Here is a 26,158-nt window from a genome sequence, read left to right on the forward strand (position 1 = left end):
TTTTCAAGGTCCATCCATGTTGTAGCATGTATCAGTACTTCATTCCATTGTATGGATATTCTACAGTTGTTCATTCATTTGTTGATAAACATTTGGGTTGTTTCTGCCTTCTGGCTACTACAAGTAATGCTGCTAAAAACATTCATGTACAAGTTTTTGTGTGTACCTATGTTTTTATTTATCTTGGGTGGCATATATCTAAGGAATAGAATTGCTGGGTCATGTGGTATCTGTTTTTAATTGTTTGAGGAAGTGCCAGACTGTTTTCCAAAGCAGCTGCACCGTTTACATCTCCACCAGTGGTGTATGAGACTTCTGATTTTACTGTGTCCTCACTAATGCTTATTACTGTGTGACTTTCTGATTCTAGCCATCCTAGTGGGTGGTGAAGTGTTGTCTCATTTGGGTTTTGGTTTGTAGTTTATTGATGACTAATGATGTCAAACATCTTTTCTTGTGCTCATTGGCCATTTGTATATCTTCCTTGGAGAAATCTTCCAAAGTCCAAATGCTTTGCCCATTTTTAAATTGGGTTATTTGTCTTTTTATCATTGAATGTAAGAGTTCCTTATGTATTCTGGATATAAGACCTTTATCAGATATACAATTTACAAATATTTTCTCTCATTCTGTGGGTTGTCCTTTTATTTTCTCACTGATGTTCTTTGAAGCACAAGTTTTTAATTTTGATGAACTGTAATTTACCTGTTTTTTTCTTTTATTGCTAATGCTGTTGATGTCATATCGAAGAATCCTTTGACAAATCTGAGGCCATGAAGATTTGCCACTATGTTTTCTTCTAAGAATTTTGTATTTTTAGCTATTACATTTGGATATTTAATCCATTTTGAACTCATTTTTGCATTTAGTGTGAGGTAAGGGTTCAACTTCATTCCTTTGCATGTGGCTATCTAGTTGTCCCAGCATCATTTGTTGAAATGACTATTCTTTCCCCTTTGAGTGGTCACAGCATCTTTGTTAAAAATCACGTGGCTGCACACACACTTTTATTTTTGGACTCTAATTCTATTCCATTGATCTATGTGTCTGTCCTTATGCTAGTACCACACTGACGTGATTACTGTTGCTTTATAGTAAGTTTTGAAATAAAGAGATATGAATTCTCCTACTTTGTTCTTCTTTGTCCAGACTGTTTTGCGTATTTTGGGTCCTTTGCAATTCCATAGGATTTTTAGAATCAACTTGTCAGTTTCCACAAAGAAGTCAGCTGGGATTCTGATAGGGATTTTGTTGAATCTATAGTTCCATTTGGGGAGTGTTCTTCCAATCCAGAACATGGGATGTTCTCTGTTTATTTAGATCTTCTTTACTTTCTTTGAATGATATTTTGTAGTTTTCAGGTATAAGCTTTGCACTTCTGTTGTTAGATTTATTACTAAGTATTTTATTCTTTGTGATGCTATTGCATGTGGAATTGCATTCCTGTTAGATGTGTTTTTAAAACAACATTTTAGAGTAAGTTTTTCTCAGGCAAGCTCAAGGCTGATGTGCTCAAGGTCCCAGGTAGGGAAGCAGCAGGTGAGTCCTGGAGGACCATCTCCTCCCACTCCTACCCTAGCAGCTGTCCCAGGTATTGTGGATGGGTCCCTGCTTGGTCTCCTTTCTGTCTACATAAGAAGTGGGGAGAAGAAAGGGGGATGATCAGTGAGGTGAGTCGGTCCTCCCTTGAGGGGCAGGCCAGTGGAAAGAAAGGCCCATACTGTTCCCCCAGAATTCTTCCTTCCTGACAGGAGCAGAGGTCAGGAGAAATAGCCCCCACCCCAGACTTGATCTGGTGTGGACCGTGGTCAGTTACAAATATGAGTGAGAAGGGCCCCTGCCCTGAAGGATCTCCCAGACCTGTGGCAAAGAGACATAAACTCAGCACAGGATGCTGAGGCTGGCCTGGCGACACAGCGCTACGCCCAGGGTGGAGTTCTCCTGAAGTGGGCAGCCGGCAACGTCTGTGAAGGTCCAGGCAGGCTTCATGGAGGAGGAGAAATCTGAGCTGAGTCTTGAGGGAAAGGCAGATTCTCTGGCAGACAGAGGAGGGGAAGACTTTCCAGTGGACAAGGGGGAAAGTGGTCCACAGGCCAGAAAGAGGCCACAGCTCGCCCGTGGACCTCCACCTTGCTACTACTAATTTTAATGGCTCAAAAAATTTTGTAAATTAAAGGTTTGCTTATTTAAACAGAACTTCCCTGGGTTAGTAGTAATTAGGTTTTATTGTCATTATCTTGGAAATTGCCTCACCACGTGTGTGAACACTGGCCTATTTCTAGGTGAGCATATAAATCACTGTCTCGTGGAATTGTTTTTAACTAAGAGGAACTTCAGGGGTTTTCAGGTTCCAGTGGTGTGCTCTAATGTAACAACCAGCTCTTCTTGGCGAGGGGTGGGGGACCGGGTTTGTAGCACTCTCTGCTTTCCATGGTGTAAATACTCCCACCATGGCTGATTTTGAGCTCCCAATGTGATGTCGCTAACGTGGAATTGAGGAGAGATGCACAGTCAGCTCTTGCCAGCCAGTGTAAGCCGCTCCAGCACCCTGCTGCTTGCAGCCCACTTAGTGTATGTTCTGAAAAGGAAAATGCAATCTCATGATTCTTTCTGGGGGGAAACTGGTTTTAGCCATACAGACATTAGCTAATTTCACCCCTGAGTGCTTGTTCATGGTTGTGTCGATAGAGCCCTGGGAGAGAAGGATGCACGGATATTACTCAGAGAGGGGACTACTTGTGGCTCATCTTTGCGGAGCATGAGGTCGGCAGTGGATGAAGCAAAGGGGTTTCTGGGTGGGCTACTGATAGAGTTTGGATGTGTTGTCCCCGCTAGAACTCACGTGGAAATCTGATCCCCAATGTGGCAGTGCTGGAAGCTGTTTGAGTCATGGGGGCAGGTCCCTCATGAATGGATTAATGCTCTCCCTGGGGGAGGGAGGATTAATGAGTGAGTTCTCCATCAGTTAGTTCCCGTGAGAGCTGGTTGTTTAAAAGACCCTGGCACCTCCTCTCTCTCTCTCTCTCTCTTGCTTCCTCTCGCCATGTGATCTGCTTGTACCCACTGGCTGCCTGCCACTTTCCACCATGAGTAGAAGCAGCCTGAGGCCCATGCCAGATGCAGCTGTCCCAGAGTCATAAGCCAAATAAACCACTGTTCGTTATAAATTACCCAGTCTCAGGTATTTCTTTATAGCAACACAAACAGACTAATACAGCTACAGAAAAGGCAAGAGGAGGACGTGGAAAGAGCAAAGATATTCTAATCCCATAGGAAATGCCACCTGGCAGGGACATTCCCAGATGTGACCCCAGCTCCATCTAAGCATGGAACACTCAGGAGTGCACAGAGGGAGCTCCCACTTCCCTCCAAAAGGGGAGCCAGGTATCTGGAGAGCAGCCAAGGGTTTGAATGCTGTCCCCTCCAAATTCATGTGAAACTTAATCTCCAGTGTGGCAGGGTTGAGAAGTGGGGCCTTTAGGAGGTGATCAGGTCATGAGGGTTCTGCTCTATGAATGATTAATCCATTCATGGATTAATGGGTTAATGAATTAATGGGTTATCATAGGAGTGGGTCTGGTGGCTTTATAAGAAGAGGAAGAGAGACCTGAGAGAGCACATTCAGCCCCTCACCTTTATACCCTGTGCCACCTTGAGACTCTGCAGAGTCCCCACCAGCAAGAAGGCTTCCACCAGATGTGCCCCCTGACCCCAGTTTGGGATATTCTTTTATAAGCAACACAAAACAGACTAAGACAACCAGGTTCTGGGTCCAGGCATTGCCCCAAGGCAGACCTCTCTGCTTCTGACCCTGGTCCTGGCCAACAGTGCCCTGCAGATGGGGTCTCTGCACAACAGCAGCAGCACAGCCTGGTGGGAGCCTGCGTTAGAGCTGACATGCAGATAGTGCCCATTCTGGCTGTCGTTCCTCAGGCCTGGGCACGGAGGCTCAGGAGTGACCCTGTCAGTACCTCGGCAGCGTTTACAAGGGCTCCAGACAGCCCTTGCCTCTGTCCTTGCTGTGTGCCAGCCACTTGGGACTCTGAGTGGGGTGTTAGGTCCAGAGGGCCATGGAGCCTCAGGCTGGGGCACAAGCCTCTGGATGGCAGGGGGCCCCCAGGGAGGAGGGGCCACGCTATGCCACGCCTTGGCAGTTTCCTTGGGGGCTCAGAGGGCAGCCCCTGCCCTGTCACTTTGGCCAGCAGCGCCTTCTTTCTTGGGCCCCTGTAACTTCACCATCAGTTCCTCAGTTCAGTCTGAACATTGTCTCTCCTTCCTGATTCACCCCCTTCTTCTCCATCCCTCCCGCCACCCTGGAGGCCAGGCCTTGCCCCTCAGCCAGGGTGATCATGACAGCGCCGCAGCCTGCACCCTGGCCCACGCTCCTGCCCCACTGGCCGTGCTCGGCCTGCTTCTTCCCTGTCCCTCCACTTCTGCCTCCATGGTCTTCGGCCTAGGCCGTTATCCTCAGGTGCAGCCAGAACCCAGCCTGTGTTTAAAAGAAAAAAGGCGAGAAATGCTCGTGCACTGTCTCCGGGGCCGAGCCCACGTGCCCCCCACAGGAGGAGGACATGGAAGCCCCAAGGCCTCAGTAGTGATGGGGATCCCGCCCGCCAGGCGGTGCTAGGGCACAGTGGCCCTGATCAACACACTAGCAGGGCCACCCTCCTGCTCGCCTGCCGGCTGTGAGCGCCTGTCCCATTGCCCACCGCCCCTCCCCGGGAAACCCACCCTCACCAGTGCTGGGTGTGGAGGGCCAAGGCTGAGAAGAGACGGCCACCGAACAGGCACGTGTTGAGGGTCAGTGGCTTCGTGTTCCTCCCCGAGGCAGCCGTGGCCTAGCACGTGTCAGCCTGGGCCTCCTCACCTTCTGGTGACCCCTCCAAGGGGACCACGGGGTACAGTCGACCTTAGGCATTGCTCTCTGGAGCAGCCACCTATGGTTTTTAATTTTTAAAAAGTTACAACTGTTTTCAAATGTCTGTACAAAAATACCCATATCGATGGGTTCGAGCTCCTCAGGACCTGCGGTGACCATGGCTTGCAGGGGTCGCAGCTCCCCCAAGTCTGCCTTCCACGGGGAGGGACGGGGGTGGATGCACATGTCGCATTGCTCCCGGGACTGAGGCAGGAAGAGCAAAGGTTAGGGAAAACCAGACAGCATTTTCTCTACCAGCTGTGTTGTTGGCCAAGCACGGCTATTTATAACCACAGAGGAGCATCTGTAAATCAAGGCCCTTCCCCCAGCAGTGCAGCTACTGAGGACTCTGAAATGATCTCATGGTACCCCCTCTGTTAATCCAGCTGAGGGAAAACAGGCCTGTCACCTTCAAAGACCAGCTCCTCTGCCGAGGCTTGCTCAGACCCTCACAAACCCTTGTTCCTGTGGCTGCGAGGTTTACAGGCAGCCTTGGGGACAGTCCGTGCAGAAGTGTCAGTTGCCTTTTCCTGCAGGAAGCAGCTCAGCTTGGGGGCAGCATGCTCATGCCTGGTGGTGGGATCTGCGTGCCACCTGGAGCACGCTTCAAGTCCTCACTTCTCGTCCATTCCGCACACAGAAGCTGTCAGCTGCTGGATCGAGCTGCACCCGCCAATCAGGCTAAGCTGCCTCCAAAGGCGAAGACGGATCAGCACACATGAAAACTTGGCTTTAAAAAGGTGATGTGGGCTCAGCCATGGAGTTCACAATCCTGCAGGACTGCACTCAGGAGCCAGTCCGGGCAGCGCCACGCAGGCTCAGCACGGGGAGCAGGGAGGAGCCGGGCCCCTCCTGCGTGTGAGAACGTGGGCCAGGCTCAACCGGAAGGTCACTGTGCTGAGGGCTCACCCCTCCCCAGTCGGGGACTGGCCTCCGTCGTTCCCATTCTCTGGGCTTCCTTGCTTGCTGTCCATCCTGGACAGACCCTCTGGCCTTCCCTGCATCTGTGGGGACGCCCCCCGCTGCAGAGCTGAGGTCGGCTCTCCGTTGAGACCCGCAGAGCCCTGGTGCCGCAGCCCCCTGGCTTGAGGGCCCTCCATGTGCAGCAGCTCCCAGCCCAGCTCGGCGTTGAATGAGCCCATTATTCCCAGCCCTGGGCCGACGGCTCTTCAGGCTGGCGGAGCTCAGAGCTGTCCGCCTGCCAGATCCAGTTGTTTGACTTCATGTTTCAAGGCCAAGTCCTTTCAGGAAAGTTCTTTCCACCCTGCCCCCCCTTAGAAAAATAGATGTGCGATTGACTGGCTTTGCAGGTTTTTAATCCACAGTTCTTTCCAAAGAATAGTGTGAACAGCTCATCCGTCAGCCACATGACACTGCCTCTCGCTGTCTCTCCCTCTCTCTCTCCTTCTTTCTGTCTCCTTGACTGTCTCTGTCTCTGTCCCTCTCTCCTTTCACAGGCACACGAAATGGAAGTGGGAGAATGTGAGCATTTCGGGGTGGGGGCAGGATGGGCACTGGCTCTGGCTGAGGCCCACATGGGAAAGCACCCCTCTACCAGGGAGTGGCTCCCACGTGTCCATGGGGTGGTGCTGGAACCTTCCACCCAGCTCTGCTGCTGCTGGATGTCCCTGTCAATACCTCTCTATGCCTGTGATGTTTTGAAAGACTGGCTCAACGGATAACCCATTTGTGTATTTGTATGCCCACCTGGTCCCCACAGTTGGAGGGTGGCACCTCTGGACTTGGCCTTGTGTCTCCTGCAGGTGAGGGATGAAGGGCAGTCAGGGGAGCCTTTCTCGTGCTCCGAAGGCACCATCAGAGCCAAGAGAACTTTCCGTGACCTAGAACTCTGAGTTGAGGTCTGATGTGGGCATTGGGGATGGGGAGCGCCTCCAGGCCGCCCTGAGACAGCCACTCTGTGACCCTATCAGGGGACTTGGTTTTCCTGCCAGGCAGTCCCACAGCCCCTACCCAGCACCTGCAACTTGTCACTCCTAAGCCAGGAGCCCCAGGAGGGGGGCAGATGGCGTCTGTCCTGTCTGCCCAGTCCCCTCACCCACCCCACAGGGAGGCTCAGCCAAGGCCCCGCATGAGGAGACACAGTGGGTGAGAGGCCCAGCACTGCCACTCACCTGCTCTGTGACCCCAGGGACGTTACGGCCCCTTCCTGAGGCTGCACTCTTGTCCACAGAACAAAGACCAGATTTTAATAGTGCACACATGGAGGAGCAGAATGGGCTGGTAGCACTGTGCCCTGGAACCTAAGGGAGGGGACTGTGGTTGTTAGTAAACACGGTCGCCAGCCTTCTTTGCAGGAAACCGGATCCTGGTTCCAGATAGAAAAGGTCCTGCCTGTCCTGAGGCCTAAGGTCATCATCCTTTTGTGAAGTTTCCTTCAGACCCAAGCGTGAGGAATTCCTGTTTCCGCAGCAGTCTGTGTGGAGGACATAGCCGCCCTCCTAAGGGGTGTGGGGTTTGCAGGAAATAAGCCAAGGGCAGAGCATGGTGGGTGGGTAGGTGCTGTTTCGGGGCCCAGGCTTGTTAATTAAAGGGCAGCGGGGCCGGGAGGGAAGGCTCCCCATACCTGACCGCTGGCGTGCGCTGTGTGGCCAGCATGTGTGTCCTGAGTGTCTGGTGGGGGCAGGGGGTTACAGGGGGAAAAGACAAAACCCACCCAGCACGGGGGTGGGGGGTGCTCCTTAAGGTGGAGCAGAGCCGGGGCAGTGGGGGGCTCATCCACAGGGCAGGCCCGGGGCTGGGGGCAGAGTCCTTTCCCCCGCAGTGGAAGGGACGGGGAGGGCAGGGCCCCCGAGGACTCCCACCCCCGGCCTGTCCCTCCCACCCCTGCTGCCCCAGGTTCCTCCAGAAGCCCCAGGTTCCTCCAGAAGCCCCAGGTTCCAAGCAGCACCGTAGGAGAATGTCAGGTTTAGGACTGAGCTGGTTCGGACAGTGAGGTCCAGAGGGGAGAAGAGACTTGCCCAGGGTGTGCAGCAGGCTGCTGCCACCGCTGGGTCCTTCGTCGCATGCTCGCTGCCTGCTGTGGTTACACTTGCTCTCCGTCTCTAGTTTCTTTAGGTGGGAGCTTAGATGATTCACCTGAGACCATTCCTCTCTCTAACAAGCCGCCAGTGCTGCGCCTTTCCCTTGTGGTGCTGCTTTAGCTGCATCGCACGCTTTAGACACCTGGCCAGAGCATGTGTCCCGTGCCCCGCAGGCGGCCCCAGTCAGCAGCCGGTCCGAGGAAGAGTGTGCCCATCTTCTCTCTGACTGTGGGCCTCCAAAAATGGAGCTAACAACACTTTCCAGTTCACTTCCTAGGGTTCCGAGGAGCAGATTAGACATTGCCTGCTGGAGAACTTTGGAGACAATTTAAGATACCAGCAGGTATCTTTCCTCCCTCCTGCCCACCTCCTAACACACCCTGGGCCAGTTAATGCAAAAAATAAGTGAGCAGAACCCATCAGGAAATCAAATCTCAGGATGGGGGACACTGAGGGAGACGAGCCCTACAGTGTAAAGCCTCAGCGCCAGCACAGCATGTTTCTGGCACACAACTAGACCAGGGAGGGGTGGCTGCCTGCACGTCACCCAGGAAGAAACATGTGGCAGATGGCACCTGAGGCCTGCTTCCCCTGGACCTTGGGCCCTCTCAGCACACTGGAAAGGGAGGTCCCATTACCCACGATCACCCAGCCCCAGCATGGCCCATTGGTTCTCGAATCTTGGCACACTTGAGCCCTGGAAACACGCTGAACCTGTGGCTCAAGGTTGAGCCTTCCTGGTGAGACCCAAGGGTCACTGGTGGGGAATCAGGACTTAGACGACTAAAGGGAAAATGAGTCACTGGGGCGTCCTGAAACTTGGGAAAAACCCTGGCCCCAGAATTCTGAACCTATATTGCTGCCACCTGCCAGGTTCCACCTTCCGGACCTCAGTTTCCCCCTCTCAGCACCCTCCTGAGGATCACTGAGCCCTGACAATGTCATCTCCACCCACAGTGGGTGGCTAGGTGGGTGGGAGCTGCTGGAGCTGCTTCTGGGCCTTTCTGGAGGCTGCAGAGAGGCTATTTGGGCCGGTTTATGGTTTCCCAGTAAACAGTGGGACAGGCCAGGCTCTGAGGAAACCAGGGCGGTGTTGGGTAAATGTTCTGGAGGAGCAGCTCTGCTCCCTGGCCTGGGATGAAACGGGAGAAAACAAGATTCCATCTAGGAATCGTCCAGGGCACGGTGTCCTGCCAGGAGCCAGGGCAGCTTGGATGGGGTCCCTGCCGGCACAGTCGGCCCAGTGTGGGGCACACTGCCCTAGCAGTCTGGTGTCCCTGGGGGCCGAAATGAATGGCCCCTCACTGGGCTGCTTCGACGATTTATGAGGTGACAGTATCTGGACTGTGATTAATGAGGTGGCCTCAGTCAGCTTTTCGGGGAGCCTGGGGTGGGAGGTGCTAAGTAAATACAGGGGGAGGGTGCTGGCCACTGCTCTCCACTGGTTCACTCTGTGTTTCTGTTTCTGTGCCTCAGTTTCCCCATCTGTATAGAAGAACAGATGACTGCCCACAGCCCCCCTTCCCCTGGCTCCCGTATTATAAGTACAGGCAGGAGAGAGACCTGGGAAGGAAACTGAGGGATCCCCTTTCTGCTCAGGCCCTGCTGCCCTGTGGGTGGCAGACAGACAGCCCAGAGCTAGGCTCAGCCCTCAGGAAGGACACGGATTCTGTGGGTACAGCCTCCGTGAACATCTGCCCTCCCTGGCCTCGGTTTCCTCATCTGAGACCTGAGGGGTTGCCCCCTAAAGATGCTCCAGTTCTTGGTTTTGGGGGCTCATTTTTCTCTCTCTCTGGTTGTTTCTGGCATTGGAGTGACACCAGGATCCGTATCTCCAGCCCTTCCTTTCACCCCCACATGCTGGCTCCATGACTTGAAGCAAATCCCATTACTCCCGTGTCCTCCTCTTTGGGGCTGTGATATGAAGTCTTCACCAGGAGGTCCCGAGCGAGATACCACCGTGGACATGCTGGGCGGACCCCTGGGCTTTCTATCCAGAAGGTGGTGGGGCTTGGGACCAATGTGACGCCTGTCGGTGGCCAGTGGCTGGCCAGAGGGGCCGGCTGAGGACCAGCTCTGGGCGGTCTCCAGGAGGTGTGCATTTGAGGTTGGCAGTTCCACAGGCCCCAGGGGTTACCTCGGCTGAGCTGGGCTGGCCTCTCTCTCTAATTAACTGATATGGTCTGCAGAGCAGGTGGCATTTGCCATACCCAGCCAGGTATTCGGCCCCAGGGCCAGGACTGGCCTGGACTGTCCCTCCCACAACTGTTGTGGCCCAGGAGGGGCTGCCGTGCCCCTTGTGTCTAGCTGGGCTGGAGAATAACCTTGACTTCTTGGCCTTGTCAGTACCTCCTGTGCAGCAGTGGCAAGAAAAACTAGAAACGTAGCTATTCTTAGGTGCATTCCTGAGACAGCACTCACGGCAGCCCCCAAGGGAGCTGGGAGAAGTTCTGCACGTCCCCACCGCACTCAGACAATGGCTTATTCCCCACGGTTTCCTGCCACTCCCTGCCGTCGCCACGGGCATGCACGTGTGTGACTCTTGCCTTCTTCCCCACACCCGGACCCTTGTTCCCAGCTGCATGGTATTTTACGGAACAGCTGTAGCAGCCTGGCCTTAATTACTCCCTGTGGCTGAAGATCGGGATTTTTTTTCTATTGTGACTTGTCTTGAATGTCTCTATAATTTGTATAGCTTTTTCCCTTCGATTCTGCAGACTTCTTTTACATTTTATTTTTAATCAACAAATAATAATTGTATCAGCAAACTTTTCTTGAAAACTCCCCCATGCCAGACTGTGTATGAGGGCTCTTTACAGTTGTCTTTAGGGAAGGTTTCTGAGAACGGGTTGAAGAACACATTCTTTCTGAGGATGTTCCCGTCAGCAGTCAGGTCACCTCCCCACATGCGGCAGCCGCTGCTCTGGGAGGGAGGGCCCGGGGGCTCGGGGCCGGGGCGGATGTGCGATCACGCAGAGGGCCTCGAGGTGATGCGCCTCATTCGGGGAGTCACTCGATCGATTGGGTGGGGTCTGGACCCAGGCGCAGAGTCGGGATTGTGCACGGGACACTACAGCCAGGCCGTGTGCCCCGGGGCTGTTGCTGCCGCCCTTTGTGCAGGAGGAGCTCCCACTTGAGCTCAGTGGCGGGCGGGCAACAGCCACGCGGCTCCTGGGTTGGAAGCTGACATCAGGAGGGGTTGCAAGCAGCTGGGTGCGGTTCCTTCTGTTGCATCAGTGCTGGAGCCTCCTGATCGTGGTTAGTGAGTGACAGATGACTACCTCGGGACCCTCACAGTGGAGCACATGACGCTCAGAGGCGGCATTAAAACGTCTCATTCACCATCTCGTTCGCCACTGCCTCTTTTGGCTGGAGCGAGTCTTCCCCATGAAGGTCCTCCACCAGCCTTGGGAGCAACTTCTGGAGCCTGGGGGACCACAGGGAACAAGGAGAGGAGAGCAGGGACTGTGCCACCTACCCTGGAGGCATCCTCGGAGCCGGATGCGTGGCGTGTGAGCTGAATGATGAAGTCCCGCAAGGGGCTCTGACACCCCAGTGGCTTCAGGACCTCTGCCAGCTTGCCTTGCTGTACCAGCGGGCCCCCTGCAGCTGCCCCAGGCCTGAGGCTGCCTCCGTCCCCTGTCGGCCCCTCCACACGACACACGGGCGAGACAAGCGGGAGAGCCCGGACATCAGCTAGAGCAGCCCCTGGGTTTGTGAGTGGGGACTGAAGCATGAAAGATGGACGCCTCTGAACAAGAGGTGGCCACGTGGCTGAGGGAGAAGTGGGAACAACCAAGCGACCGGCAGTGCCAGGTGTTGGGACATCCTGAGCCAGTGTGGACCCAGAGGCCGACCGTCCCCTTTGGAGCCACATAACAGGCACCTGAGAGTTTGCACGCATAGAAGATGGCCAGGGGTCTGCTCGCTTGGCAAGAATGGCTTTTGAGCTTCTGCAGAGCCCATGCTGGAGCCTCTGCTGCCACATAAAGCCACGTATGTCCCTTGCATCCTGGTGTGTGCTGCTGGGAAGCTTGTCCTCCTGAATGATCATTCGTTTCTGTGTAACCTACAGAGTTTCCCTCTTTGCTTTATTTGCTGGGGAACTCAAAGAGCATTTTTTTGCTCAAATTCTCAGGCCTCTGGTGCAGATATTTTCCCTTTCCTCACTGTGGTTTCTGGGCCACCTCTCTAACTTCCTCTGGATCCATCCTAGCATAAATATCACCATGTGCCGCCTTAGGCTACCTGGGACACAGGCTTTAATTGAGGCTCAACTTGCATACAGCAAAGTGCACGAATCTGAAGTGTACGGCTGATGAGTACCCCTTTACAACCACCCGCAATGGAGCATTTCCAGCACCAGAGGGCCCCCTGGGCCCCTTCCCAGTCAGCGTCCTCCTCCAACGAGCCACCCTGTGACCTCGTCCTCCTCAGTTTTCCCTGATCTTAACCTGTGGTGAGTGGGCTTCTGCACGTGCACTGCTCCTGTGCATTCAGCCCTTTCGTTTGTTTCTTCCCTCCACGTTGAGCTGTGTAGCAGGAGTCCCTTCTGTCACTGATGGGTGGTGTTTCCTTAGATGACCGGACCATGATCTGTTTATCCATTCTACTGCCGATGGACACTGGGGTTGTTTCCAGGTTGGGGTCCTGATGAACAGAGCTGATAGGAATATTCTTGTCTATGTCTCTTGGTGGACACAAGCCTCATTTCTCTTGGTCATGTATGTGACCCAGAACTGGAACTGCTGGGTCCCACGGTGTTCATGCACTTAACTGTAGGAGATATTTGCCAGACATTTTTCCAGAATGCGTGCCGCACCATTTTGCATTTGGCCAGCATGTGTGGGAGTTCCTGTCGCCCCACATCCTCGCCAGCATTGGGCACAGCCAGCCTATCCCCCCACTGTGTGGTTCGTGACACGGAGCCACACTGTGCTCTTGCTGTGCACCTCAGCAGCACTCCTGGTGCTGAGCGCCTGTCCGTGTGCTCAGTGGCCATTTGGACCCCTCCTCTGTGAAGTGCCTGTTCTAATCCTTTCCAAGTGGGACACGTGCAAAGAAGTAGGAGCTCGTAGATCAGAAGTCCCGTGTGAATCCCTGGAAAGCCATGGAGCGAATGGAGCTGCATCTCCAGCCCAGGCCTCACGTGGAGTGAGAGCGCCCCGGGAGGGGCTGCCTGCTCACTGGCATGGGGGCACCGCGGAGCGCGGGGGCCTGTCGTGAGATCTGCCTAAGCAAACAGACCAGGACAGAAGTTCCAGGGTAAACCCTGTTCTGCCACTTGGAGCTCTGGGGAAGTCCCTGACCCATCCTTGAGCTTAGTTTCTTTACTTTTCAAGGGGGAGCATTGGTGCCACTTCCCAGGATAGCAAGTCCCCATGAGCCTTCACTGCCACCTCCCAGCACAATCCCCTGGCCCAGCCACCCAGGTCTGCGAGAGGCAGTGGAGATGACACTAGGCCCTCAAAGAGTGGCACTGAGTGACCAACTCCCACTGCCCCCAGGACTGGCAAGGGGAACGCTGAGATCAGAGAGGGGACTGGCACCACTCTCTGTGCCCTCGCTTCTCCTGGGCCGCCTCATGAGAACCGGGAGCTCAGGTGTGCAAGGCCAGGGTTGGCTGAGCTAGACTCGGGGCCTCCCTGCCCCGTGTGTTCTGGTTTGAAGAGGAGAGGCGATGGGTGGTGTTTCTGGGGGGGCCCTGCCCTGTGCCCCTGGGTGGGGGCCATGCAGACTTCTCCGGAGATTTGGCCGTTGGCGTGCATAGTGCGAGGGGCTGGGCCAGCTCTTTTTAATCTAAACACACACCAGGTGCTCAACATGTTTTTATAAAAATATTATGAACAGCTGTCACAGGCTCCTCTCCTTGGAGGCCAGATGCCCAGTCCCCAGCAGCCCCCTCCCTGTGCCAAAGTGAGCCTTTCAGGTGAGCCCCTGCCTGCTGCTTACTAGCCCAGCCCCTGCTCCTGGTGGGGTCTGGGCCGGGCTGCAAGTGCCTCCAAGCCCAGGGTGGAGAGGCAGACAGACCTCCCAGCTGTGTGACTGTGTGACTGGCTGTGTGACTCTGGGCAGGCCACTGACCCTCTCTGAGCCTATCAGCTATAAGGTGGGGGTGGTAGCACTTACCTCGCTGGGCTGCTGTGAACACCAAAGGAGCTGAAGTATGGAAGGCCCTCACTGGGTCCCCGAGGGAGAGCTCTCCTTGACCGTCACATTACAAATAACATTATCAAGAAAGTCCCCTCGGCCTGGAGAAGTGGGCCCAAGGGCAGGCTTAGGGGACACAGGCTGGGTCAGCATCCCCCAGGGGCTGCCCCTTTCTCTCAGAGGAGTCCAGCATGGCCCCTTGCCACCTGTCCCCTGGCACAGCTACAGGGTCATCTCTGTAGGGTCTGGGCCGCCCGGGCTTGCTTAGCAACTGCAGAGCAGGAGCACGGCACCCCATCCCTGGTGGCCCGGCTGGCGCACAGCCTCAGGACTCTATCAGGAGCCCTTGGGAAAGCCCGCCTGAGATGTTTGGGACTCAGAACTGTCCCGCCATCTCCACAGGTGGTGCCTGCTCTCCTGATGGTGACCCAACAGGACTTTCCCATGAGGGGCTGTGAGCCTTCCCTCGCTCCGGCCAGAGCCAACTGTGAAGACTCAGCCAGGAGCAGGTCCACTCATCCATCCACCCTGCAGGGTGCCTGCTGCCCATCCATCCGCCTGGACTGTCCCTCCACCCCGGTGCCAGCTGCGTCATCTCCTTGAATCTTTACCGCAGCCCTGGGAGGGGCTCTTTCCAGCTCCACTTTATGGATGAGAGAAGGGCGGCTCTGCGGCTATTTGCCCAAGGCCACTCAGAGGTCAGGGCCAGCCTGGTCCAAACCCGTGGCTGCATGGCCTGGAGCCCAGCTGCCCGGAGCCTGCAGGTGGAATAGCGGGCGGGCCCCACACGCTCTGCCCTGCAGCCCCGGCCCTCGCAGCCTCCTCTTCCCGGTCCCTGGCCCTGCTGCGGGAGGCTCGAGCCCTTGTGTGATGGTAATTAGGGTAGCCTGATCTCAAGGTCAGGACCGAAATGCTTTTTGGAAACAAAAATGGGGGAGAAGAGAAAGCACCTTGCTGTTTGCACACCTGTGGGAGTCTTGGTGGCGTGTGGTGGCTGACTGCTCGGGGCCTGACTAGGGGTGCCCCAGGAGGGCCCAGGAGCTGCGTCTGCTCTGAGGCCCTGAGGGGAACATCAAGCTTGGTGGACGGAGCCGCCTGCTCTGGGGGTGCTGTTCCCGAAACCATCAGCCCCCATTCTGGAAGGTTCTAACTCGATGCCCTGGGCCTGTGTCCCAGAAGCCGCACAGGTGTCCATTCATTCGTCATGCATTTGTCCTGGGGGTAGGACAGGTCCTGGGACCACAGGGGCGGGTCGCTGTGGGTTGGAACTTGCAGAGGAGTGGCTGTGAGAGGATGTTCCCAACAGAGCAAAGGCCTCAAGTGAGGCTTGGACAGTTGGGGAAGGTCAGTGTTGGGGAGCTGGGGGCAGCGGAGGGGAGCATGGGGGTAGCTGGCGGGGCCAGCTCTGGGGCAGCCTCGTTGGGCTTGTTGGTCGTGGGGACCCTCAGGGGTGGTGGTGCCTGCTCAGACCTCCCGGACCCCTCACCACTGTTTTGGTGCCACCCCGGCTTCCACCACCTTTGCTTGCACTGCCAGGAGCTCCTGCTCTGCCGGTGGCGCCTGCAGGGAGCTGCAGGCAGCGGGCGGGGCAGGGACCACCCTCAGGCTTCAGCTGCACGGGCCCGCAGGTTGGGCCGCAGGCAGGGCTGGCCCAGGCTGGGTGGGGCCGGGGTGGGTGGGCGGCATTTCCACGCTTCTCAGGCCGGATGTGAGGGGAGAGGGCAGCTCACCGTTGAGCAGGTCTCCTGAAGGAAACCCTCTGTGGCCTGGGGTCTCAGGCAGTGGGGTCTCCCCTGAGGAGCACGTGTGGCCCCTCGTGTGGGAGCCTAGGCTCTAGGGAGGACCTGGAGAGTGAGGCCAGGCCAGGGAACGAATCAATTATAGGAGAGCGATGGGGCCTCTGATGGGGTCCACACAGGTGCCACGGAGTGCAGCGTGGGCACCTGAGGAGGCAAGGGCCAGGGGAGGAAGACTTCGGGGAAGACTATCTGGAGGAGGTGACTGGCTCCTGGGGAATGAGTCCCAGACAGGCAAAGCTTCCGGGCAGGGCAGCAAATTCAGATGCCTGCGGGGCAGGCGGGAGATGTACTGGAGTGAAACGTGCCTGGTGTAAGAACAGGGAGACAGTAGAGAATGGTGGCAAGTGTAGCAAACGAAGCCACTCGCTCCGTCACATCAGCCTGTTGTTGCCTGTGGAATGCCAGCCCGTTGTTACTGACTCTTGCTGATTTTCAAAAGAAGCCAGACTTCCAGCTATTTGTGAAAAGCTCTTTGTGGGCCTGACTAGCCATGTCCAGAGGCCTTACTGTGTGTGCGAATTGGGTAAAAGCCTGAGGAAGACAGGTGGTGGCACCTGCCACATGCTCCAGCCTGGACCTGGGGGCTCAAGGGACCCGATCTGTTGGTGTGAGATAGGCTCTGGAGACCACCGACACACTGCCCGGTCACCGTCAGTGTGTTCCACCTGTTCTCAGCCCCCACAGTGCCTGCACTCAAGGGGGCAGCAAGAACCACCCAGGAAGCAGCTGGCACCATGGGGTCAGTTCTGGTTGACAAGTTGCCACCTGGCTGAACCAAGTTGTAAATAGGCCCTGTTTCCTCCCTGTGGACAGGGACAGTGGGTGCCAGGGCCCACTGCAAAATCCCTCCCCCTCTGGGCTCAAGCCCTACCCAGTCCCCCACTGCCCTGTGCCTCGCTGGCCACGCTCTTGTTCAGGCCTAGGTTTGAGATGCCACTCAGCACCCACTCTTGCTGCAGCCCGGTGCTCTGTGAGTGGCATCTGCGGCTCACCCTGCCTGCTGGCCGGTGGCAGCTTGGGGTTGGGGACAGCAGGCAGGTCTGACTTCCAGGAGTCTGTGGCTCCTGGGGATGCATGAGACTGTGGGTAAGTCCCTTCCCCTGCCTCGGTTTACCCACCAGGGCTCCAAGCCCCTGGGACTGGTCCAAGTCCACCTCCCGCCTGAAAGAAAGGGGAGTTCAGTGAGCCCTGCCCTCCCCTCACCCCAGCTCTTCACCAAATCCAGATAGGGGTCAGACCACCAGGAGATGGCAGGGCCGGGAGAACAGGTAACATGACCCCCCCCGGCTGCACCCCAGCTCCCCGCGCCCACACCTGCAGCGCACATGCAGGGAGGGTGTGTCTCTCCATCGAGGTGCAGGATCACCCCACTCCTAGCTTCACTGACATGTTGGACAGGCCTGGACAGGTCGGGGAGGGCGAGGTAGCCAGCCACAGCCCCTGGAGGGGTACCGGGGCCAGGTGGGACAGCGTTGGGGGGTCCCAGCCCCTCACCATTGCCAGGCCATCTTCACACAGCACTGCGGGGGCACACGCTGCCAGGCACCTGCCCTCCCCTCCCCTGTGATGTCTGACTCAGCCCAGGTGGGAGAAGGGTGGGGGTGAGGGGCACAGCCTTCTCCTCTGCACAAGGACGCCATGGGAGGGGTGCTCTTCCCCCCCTGCCCTGCACATTGCAGAGGAGCAGACGGATGGCCTGACCCCAACCCCTGCTGCCTCTCTCGCTGGGCCATCAGGAAAGGGAACTTGGCGGCACGACCCCCTGACCCGGCTGGAGCTCTGGCTCTGAGGGAGGCCCAGCCAATGGAAGCACGTCCCCATTCCCTTTCCTGGCCAGGCAGCGTGGGCCTCAGTGGGGCCCAGGACGAGAACTTGTTCAGGCCTGGGTTTTCATTTAGATAACAGTTTTCTCCCAAGTGATTTTAAAGCAGCCCGAGAAGTCCCTGTCCCTGCAGCTTGTTAGGCAAGGGGAGGGCAAGTCTTGCAGGCTGGCCAGCCTCACAACAGCCCGAGTTCTGGGCTGGTGATGTGGCCTTAAACCCTAGGCCATCCCCAGGTCTCTCCAGACCTGATGAGGAACGGGAGCCAGACCCACATTGCCGTCTGCACACGGCCCCAGCCTGCCAGCATCAACAAGAGGGGCCCTGGGCTGCAGGATCCCCAGTGGAGCTCCGGGCTAGCTTGCAGTGGGCCTCACGCCTGCTGGGCAGGGCTGGGGACAGGTCTGAGGACTGAGTGATCCCTGAGTAAGGACAGGCATCTGAGGCTGAAGCTGATACCCACCGGTACCTGGTTAAGGCACCCAGGCGGGGCCTAGCACTTGAACACATGGGCTTCTGTTTCCGTGTGATCTCCTTGCAGGCAGGGACCAGGTCAGAGTCCCTCTGTGCTCCTCTTGGTCACCAGGCCTGGGTGCAATAGTTGCTCAGGAGGCCTCAGCTGGATGAAGGCTCTGTGGGAAGAAGCACCTACCTCGTTTCTTTGTAAGCAGCAGGATGCAGTGTTTTCCCAGAGGCATCTGGGGGTGTCCATCCAAGTCTGGGCATGCCCTGCCCCAACCCACCTTCAGAACACAGGCCCTGTGTTGGCCCAGGGGCCAGAGGAGTAGGCCTGTTTGAGATCTGTGACCGACTCTGCCCACCCAGCCTCTGCACTGCGAGGTCTCTGACCCTCGAGCCCAGCTCAGGCCAGGGGGTTGCAGGGCAGGCATGTGACGTCCTCACGGTGTGGTTCTGGGCCAGCAGGTGGACAGCAGGAAGCCCCCTGGACACGTGCCTAATGTTTGAGCCATGGTCCGTGGTGGGTGTCCCCTAAATGACCTTCAGAAAAGCATGGACTTGTGGGCGGGTGGAGGCAGATCTCTCAGCAACATTGTCCAGCATTTGCAGAGGCCAAGCTCTGGCCCACACCCTTTTAGAAACAACCGCTCAGGCTCCTGGGGGTCTTGGACTCCTGGGGCACAGAGGGAAAGACGCTCTTTGCCCAGCCTCATCACCTCCGGCCCCATGAATCGACGCCCTGTGTCATTTTCCTCCAACTCCGTCAGCGCAGTCCAGAGTTGGCGTCAGCCTCCTGACACCAGTGCCCAGATCCCTGAATTCACTGGGCAGCCACCTCCAGCACCCAGGCCCTCAGCCACTGCCCTTACAAAGCAGTCAGAACAAGGACATGTGCCCTTGCCAAGGAGCCCAGAGCAGCACTGGTGCCTCAAGAACCCCTCCAGGAGAGGCTGCACCTGTCTCCCCTTAGGTAGTGGAGCTGTAAAGGGGGTGCTGGCCCTGTGTGTGCGCTAGAGAAGGAGTCAGGGAGATAGCCCTTGCTGGGCTCCTGTGCAGGGTGTCTGGCTGTCGTGCCTTCAGCTGGCACAAAGACCATCCCTGTGACGCTGTCCAGGCCATGCGCAGAGCATAGGTCCGCCTGTTTTCTGCCTCTCCCTTAGCCATCGCCTGCGTTGGGCCCACAGGGCGCGAGGGGGAGGAATCACTAATGACAGACTGTGCCCTGCCCAGCTAGGGCCTTTGTTCATTCATGGGGCGACATTTCTGGTGCCTGCTCTGGGCCAGGCCTGTGGCGGGGGGGACCACCGAGGGCAGGGCCACCTGGCCCTCCTGGCAGGTGAAGGACACGGTAGCACAGGCTGCAATGACGTGGGGCAGGGGAGGGGACGGGTGCTGCGTGCTCAGAGAAGAGAGCACCTCACCCTGCAGAGTGGAGCATCGAGTCGGAGCTGGGGCCAAGTGGGTCGGGTCTGGAGGGTGAGGAGGAGTTTGCGGGTGGAGCAGGTTTCAAGGGCATGGCATGGACAGTGGCGTGGGACATCTGAAGAGCAGCAGGCCCTGGTACCGGGTGGCCGTGTGTGGAGGGAGGTCAGCTGCCGGGGCCTGGTCGGGGTGGACTGTCTGCTCTGCTGAGGAACTGGGACATGACGTGGGCAATAGGGAGCCCCGACAGTTTGCACAGGGGAGAGGCGGGAGGGGAGGGCGGGCCTGAGGGAGGACCGCGCCCAGCCCCCCACACGGGGCGCCCTCGACCTCCACTTCCAACCCTGAAGATGGGCAGGAGCGCGCCCTGCGGGTGTGGTGCGAGGTGGGAAGAGGTGCTCCGAGTGCCGCCTCACCCCAAGCAGGTCCCCAGGCTCTAGGCTCAGCTGGAGACACCCAAATGCCGCCTGTGGGAAGCTGAACCCGAGAGGAGAAGGGACCCCAGTGGTCCCTCAGCAGGGCGCCCAGCTAAACCTGCTGCTTTCTCCACCTTCCAGCCGAGACCTGAGGGCCGTGCGCTGCTGGCTTAGTAAGGGAGACATCCTCAGGAGGACGGCAGCAAGAAGGATGGATGGGAGCTGGGCTCTGGCCTTAATGTCCCTGTTTCTGGAAGCTTCCCTGGCCTCTGCAGGTCCCCGTCAATGCCCTCAGACCCCTGGCCCCTTTCTTTCCTTCCCAACACTGGTCACAACTGTGAGTGCAGAATTGGGCTGTGAGGTGGGAAGATGAGAGGGCAGGATGGGGACGAGGTCAACGCCAGTGCCAGCTCGCAGGTCCCCAGGTGCAGGCAAAACTCCAGGTGCCTTTTCAGTCATGCCCACTTCATTCTCAGAGCAGCGCTGAGAGCCAAGTCATGCGCCCACCTTACAGACGAGGAAACTGAGGCTCAGGCAGGTGGACAGACACGGCTCATGGGGTTAGAGCAGGGAGCCCACCCTGTGCGGGGCCTGGGCTGGGCCTGGAGCAGGGGGAAGGGCAGTGCTGTGACTCCCATGGGGAGCCCCCGGCCAAGCCTCTGCTGAGCCCATATGGTCCAGAGAAAGGGGGGCTCCCCCAAGTCACAGTGGGGCAGAGGGTGTTATCAGGGGCCCGCGTGGCCTGGACACGGGGACTCGGGCTCCCTGCCCCATGACTCTGGTCTGTGTGTCTCCCCCACCCCGCCCCATGGTGCGTGCTCTGTCCCTCCCTCCCTGTCCCTCCACACCCGTCTGTCTGGCCTCCTTCCCTCTTGTCTCTCTCCAGCCCTCACCCCCTTCCCGCTTCCCCCGTGTCTCTGCTCACCCTCCCCCACTCCCACCTCCTTCCCTGTTGCTGGGTCTCTCCCTCTTTCTCTGACTCTGGGCTTCTCTTTCCTCCTTTCCTCTGTGTCTGTCTGTCTGTCTGCCCTCCCTCACTCCCCGCCTGTCTCCCTCTGTCTGTGTGTGTCTCTCCCTGCCCCGCTGTGCTTTCAGTGCCCCTCCCTCCTCCGCCTGCTACCCTCCTGGTCACACACATCCTGCTCTGCCCTGGCAGGGCCACTCAAGGCAGGGAGGTCTTGGTCCTTTCTGCTTCATCATCTCTGTTTCTCTCCCCACTGCCTAGGGGCATGTTTTTGCTGGGTTTCTTGGTTCAGCTCCATAGTGTGACATCTTTGGGTCCCCTGGGTCAAAGGGCACTGGCCAGCCACACAGCAAGGTCCTTACCTGCCCAGTCCATTGGACCAAGCATGGCTGCCTGAGGAGCTTTGGGGCAGGCAGGCCTGGAACGAGTCCCCTGACACCTATCCGGCTCCCAGAGAGCAGCAGCCCACAGCAGCATCGTGTAATTAAGACATAAAAGTCCACAATTTCCGCTGCATGTAGGCAAACACCAGCAGGCTGTTAATGCAATCCTTTCTTTAGTGGATTCTTGAATTTAAATGATCTGCAATTACACCTGGTTAGCCATGCATGCCGTCCCATTCGGCTAGGTGCCGTCCGTGTGCTGAGTGGGGTGGCTGGAGTCACATGACAACACATCTGTTACGTGGGATTCTTGTTCCCTCTCAGGGTTGATTTCATTCTACTGGACAGTAACCCTGGCCCAAGGACATTCATCGGAGGTGTCTGAGGAGGGGAGTCCTGGGGGCTGGCTGCCTGGGGACTTGGATATGTTGGGGGGGCGGGTGCTTGCTGGGAGAATTTTTGTTCCACTTTGGGCATCTGCACTGAGCTTGCTTTACTGGGGAGAAGAGGGGAGTCAGGAGGGAACTGATGGGGCAGCAGAGAGCAGGAGCCTGTAGCCTGGCGGGCTGGGGTACCCCCCACATGTCATCAAGCTGGGCTTTGGAACTGCCCTCAGGACTCAGGGACAGCGGAGGGAAACCTAAAAGGTCATATCCAGGGCAAGGCAGGACATGGCCTCGCGCACACAGGCTGAGCAGAGGGAGACCAGGGGCCGGCGGCAGGGAGGCACCATCCCTGGCAGGTGCAGAGGACAGCAGGGGCCAGAGCCAGCGTGCCGGCCACTTCCTGCAGGATGTGCTATCCCTGGCGTGGGGGCTGTTGGGGTTCCAGGCCCCTAGAATCTTGGTCTGAGCCTCCCTGACACTCCTGCTCCAGTGCCTGTGGTGGGACTAAGTATGCCACCCGCTCACCGTCTTCTCTGCATCTCACATACTGATGTGTGTCCATCTGTCTGCCTGTCTGTCCCCCCACCAGCCTGTGTGCCCAGGGGATGTCTCCAGGCCGGCCACTGCTCCATCTCCCTGGCCAGCCCTAGCCCTGGTCCACATATGCCCTGGGAAAGGCTCACTGAGCTCTCTGTAGCGAGAACAGCACTGAACATGCCACCAGCCTGTCCTTTCAGCCTCCAGTGTGTTGCGGAGAAGCTTTAGTTTAGGGACAGGGACACCAGAGCACAGAGGGACTTGCCCAGGTCACATGGCTAGTAAGGGTGGAGTCATGTTTATTCTCATGACACAGATCAGGAAACTGAAAACTGCGGGGAGAGACGGTTTACTGACCTGGCCAGCTTTTCTGGTGCCCTCCCTGACTGTTTCTCAGAGGCCCCTCCCGCCCACCTGCTCGCCCTCCTGCCATGACCTGCAGGGCCAGCACAGTCTCAGAGGTAGAGCTGCCACGAGCGTCCTCTCCTCCCTTGTGTCCTAGAGGTGTGTCCTGCTCCGAGAGAGACCCAAGTAAGGGGGGGCACTTCAGCAGCCACAGGAGCAATCTTGTACCCCCGCCTGCCCCTCATTCTGTACTGGGGGTGTCTGTACAGCCTGGAGCCAGGTGTGGCTGGCAGTGCCCACTGAACAGCAGCCCCAGAGGCCAGAGCCGCCCGCTTCCCCTGTAGCACTGGAGTGCTCGAGCACGGAGTGCCGGGTTCCCAGGAGGAAGAACCTGCTCACAGGAAGAGCTGTCTACGGAGGCCATGGACAGCAGATACACCAGCACCAGGGGTCCCGCCTCTTCTGTAAGGGCCCACACAGCAACCGTTTTGGCTTGCAGGCTGTATTTAGTCTTTGCTGCATGTTCTTTCCTTTTAATGATCCTTTAAAAATATAAAAACTGGCCACAGGCAGGATTTGGCCCATGGGCCGTAGTGTGCCAGCTCCTGGGTTCCACACTAGCCAGTGATGGTAATAGACACCTTGTATTTGTGAGTATCATAGGTGGCTTTTTAATTAAATTGTTGCAGCATAACATATATGGCAATAAGCGCACTAAAAGTGAACGGCGTGATGCATTTTGCATATGAGCATGTGTCCACCCATTACCCCCATCCAGGTCAAGACCTAGAAAGAACATTCCCATCTCCTCTAACCCCACTCCCCCAGGAAGTAGCCACTGTCCTGACCGCTGTCTAGAGGCAGCTTTGCACACTGGAGCTGTGTATAAATGGAGTCATCCAGTGCAGACTCTGCGTCTGGCTTCTGGTGCTCGTCGTTGTCAGTGGGACTCGCCCTGTTGCTGCGGGTGGCGGTAATTCATCCTGGGTGGGAGTGTTGTCAAGTACTCTCGTGTGTGAATCTGCCACATCTCTTCTTCCATCCTGCAGCTGATGGGCCCGTGTGCAGTGTTCACTTTTTTGCTGTCATGACCCTCCAGACCACTGGGCTGAAAACCCTTTGAAAGAAAAAAAGCCCTTGCCCATGACAGTCATTTTAGGGTAAAGCCTTTTGCAGAAACCAAACCCTTTGAAAGGCTTTTAGATGTTATCAGACCAATTTTAACCACTTCCTTCTAGACCAGGGTGGGAGCTTCTGAGGCTACTGGGAGGATGGATTTCCCTGCTTTCCCGGGCCTTGTGGTCAGGCCTTAGGGTGATCCAAGAAGCATGTCCCTCAGCAGTGGGTAGCTTTGCAGAGGGAGGCCCCACCTCCTGCCAAGCTCCAGCGAGGCCTCTCTGGGTGCAAGGCTGTGGGGAGGGGCCTTCCAGTGGCCAGGACTGCCCACATCCCCTGGGATGAGGTCCCACCTCCTCAAATGAGTGTCAAGACTCTGGGATGTCTCCACCAGCCCGCCTGGACCCCTCATGTGATGGGATCTCCTCTCACTCACCGTGTCTACTTGGAGGCCCTGCTCAACTTCAGGACTCAGCGCACAGCCTCTCATCCACAAAGCCCCTAGGCAGGGCCCAGAGGCTTCTGCACTGTCCTGTGGTATCATTCCCCTGGGTCCTCTGCATCCAGCTAGACCTCAGGAGATGTCTGGAGAATGGATGAAGGCCTCAAGGAGGTTCCACCACCTCGAATCGCAGCCAGAGAACAGCTTTTTCAGGAGCCCATGTGCCTTCTCTGCCAGTGGGAGTGGCCTTGGAGTGCACTGACCAGATGGCAGGTGGCATGCACGGACTCCCTAGGCACCCCAGCATTTGGGCGGGCAGGCACTCCGGGTCTCTGTCCCCACTATGCAGACACACTGGGCTCCTCCCACCAGACACTAGGCCAGGCCAGGGGTGCGGGCAAGCCCCAGAGAGTCAGAGCAGGATGCACTTGTGGCCCTGCTCACACGGGTGTGATGCCTCTGCTGGAGGCACAGACAGGGCCGGGGCCAGTTGTCACTCTGCCACAGGCTCCCAACAGGATATGGATTCAAGGAGGTGTCCAGGTAGAGGGAACAGTCAGAAGGGAGGTGGGTTGGGGGTGAAGGGAACAGCAGATGGCCATAGGACAGACTGCCTCACTGAGCATAGAGATTTCCTCAGGGTAATGCCAGGCCTGTGCTAGATGCTGGGAGGCATCTTTGCTGTAGCCACCAGGGTGTGTCTTCAGGGGGTCAATGTGGGGTCAGTGACTAACCCATGGCCCTGCTCTCCAGGCCCGGTGATGAGCACCATCCAGAAGTGAAGGCTGATGGGTACGTGGACAACCTCGCGGAGGCTGTGGACCTGTTGCTGCAGCACGCAGACAAGTGACGGGCCTTCTGGGAGGGCCCCAGCCTCCTTCCAGCCCTGCTTCTCCACCCACCCCAGTTCCCAGACCACCAAGGCCCTGGAAGCCCCGCCCCCTGCCCTCTTCTTGAACCTGCAGGCGAGGGCAGTTCTGGGCCACCTTGCCCCTAGACCTGAGCCAGCCAGCCCCTTCCTCTGCCTCCCCCTCCCCAGTCATGTCCCCCCAGCCTCTGGGCAGAGGTCTGTTCCCTACTGGGTGGCTTGCCCCCTGAATGGGCCCTGACCATGGCTCCCTGGAGTGAAGTTCATGAGGATAGGACAGACCTCCAGAGAATGAAAACTCTCTGGGCCTGGGCTAGAAGGCTGCCTCTGTGAATGTCCCAAATCCCCGAGTTTCTTCACTCTGTATTTGCACCTGGTTCTTGAAATGCAGTAAGCCCCACCTAATCAGATTCAAGCATTTTATCTACTGCCCCTTCATCATGCCCCCATTGCATTTAAGTGATGAGTCTGGAGAAAATGCAGGGGCCTCCCTGCACAGATCATGCAGCCCAAAGCCAAGTCAGCCTCCCTGGGTCTGCCCACTGACCCTTGCCCACCACCCAGTCCACACACCCCACCCAATGTCAAAGTGACCCATTAGCACTGCCCCCACTCCAAACAATGCCAGCCCAATGCTACTTTCCCTGTCCTGTCACTTTTGCAGACAAAGGCTGGGGGGCAGGTTCTGGGGGCACTTTGAAGACTACTGTCCTATGGAGCAAGGATTTTAACCTCTGCTATCAAGGTTGAAAGCACAGAGGGTATACTTTCTGGAGCCATAACTGGATAGACTTGAATGTGTCATGTAATGTGTACAGTAGGAAACTAAAGGTTCAATAAACCCTGCCTTGAACAGTAGCCTCTGACTCAGGCCTTGACTGCCAGGAAGGGCTGTATGTGGGGAGGCCATGAGCAGGGTCCCAGGTACTGTCCTTGGCCCTGCAGTGTGCTTAAACCACTGGACATCAGAGGGGCAAGGGCCCTGAAACACCTCACCTGCTCCAACCCCTTTAACAGATGGAGAAACCGAGGCCTGGGCTGACAGTGAGCTGCCCTTGACCCCCACCCCCACCCCCCGACAAGGCATCATTG

General features: G+C 57.1%; 1 protein-coding gene across 1 annotated transcript in view; it reads left to right on the forward strand.

Annotated features, from left to right (window-relative positions):
- The window catches only part of LHPP (phospholysine phosphohistidine inorganic pyrophosphate phosphatase), a 134,572-nt gene extending 108,648 nt beyond the window's left edge, over nucleotides 1-25,924 (forward strand). The window contains exon 7 of the mRNA XM_063101777.1: nucleotides 24,952-25,924. Within this exon, the coding sequence (XP_062957847.1) occupies nucleotides 24,952-25,048 (97 nt within the window). The 3' untranslated portion in view covers nucleotides 25,049-25,924. The remainder of the gene's footprint in view (nucleotides 1-24,951) is intronic.
- The last annotated feature ends 234 nt before the right edge of the window (nucleotides 25,925-26,158 follow it).

The sequence above is a fragment of the Cynocephalus volans genome, chromosome 7, assembly GCF_027409185.1.
Source record: "Cynocephalus volans isolate mCynVol1 chromosome 7, mCynVol1.pri, whole genome shotgun sequence".
Lineage (NCBI taxonomy): Eukaryota > Metazoa > Chordata > Mammalia > Dermoptera > Cynocephalidae > Cynocephalus > Cynocephalus volans.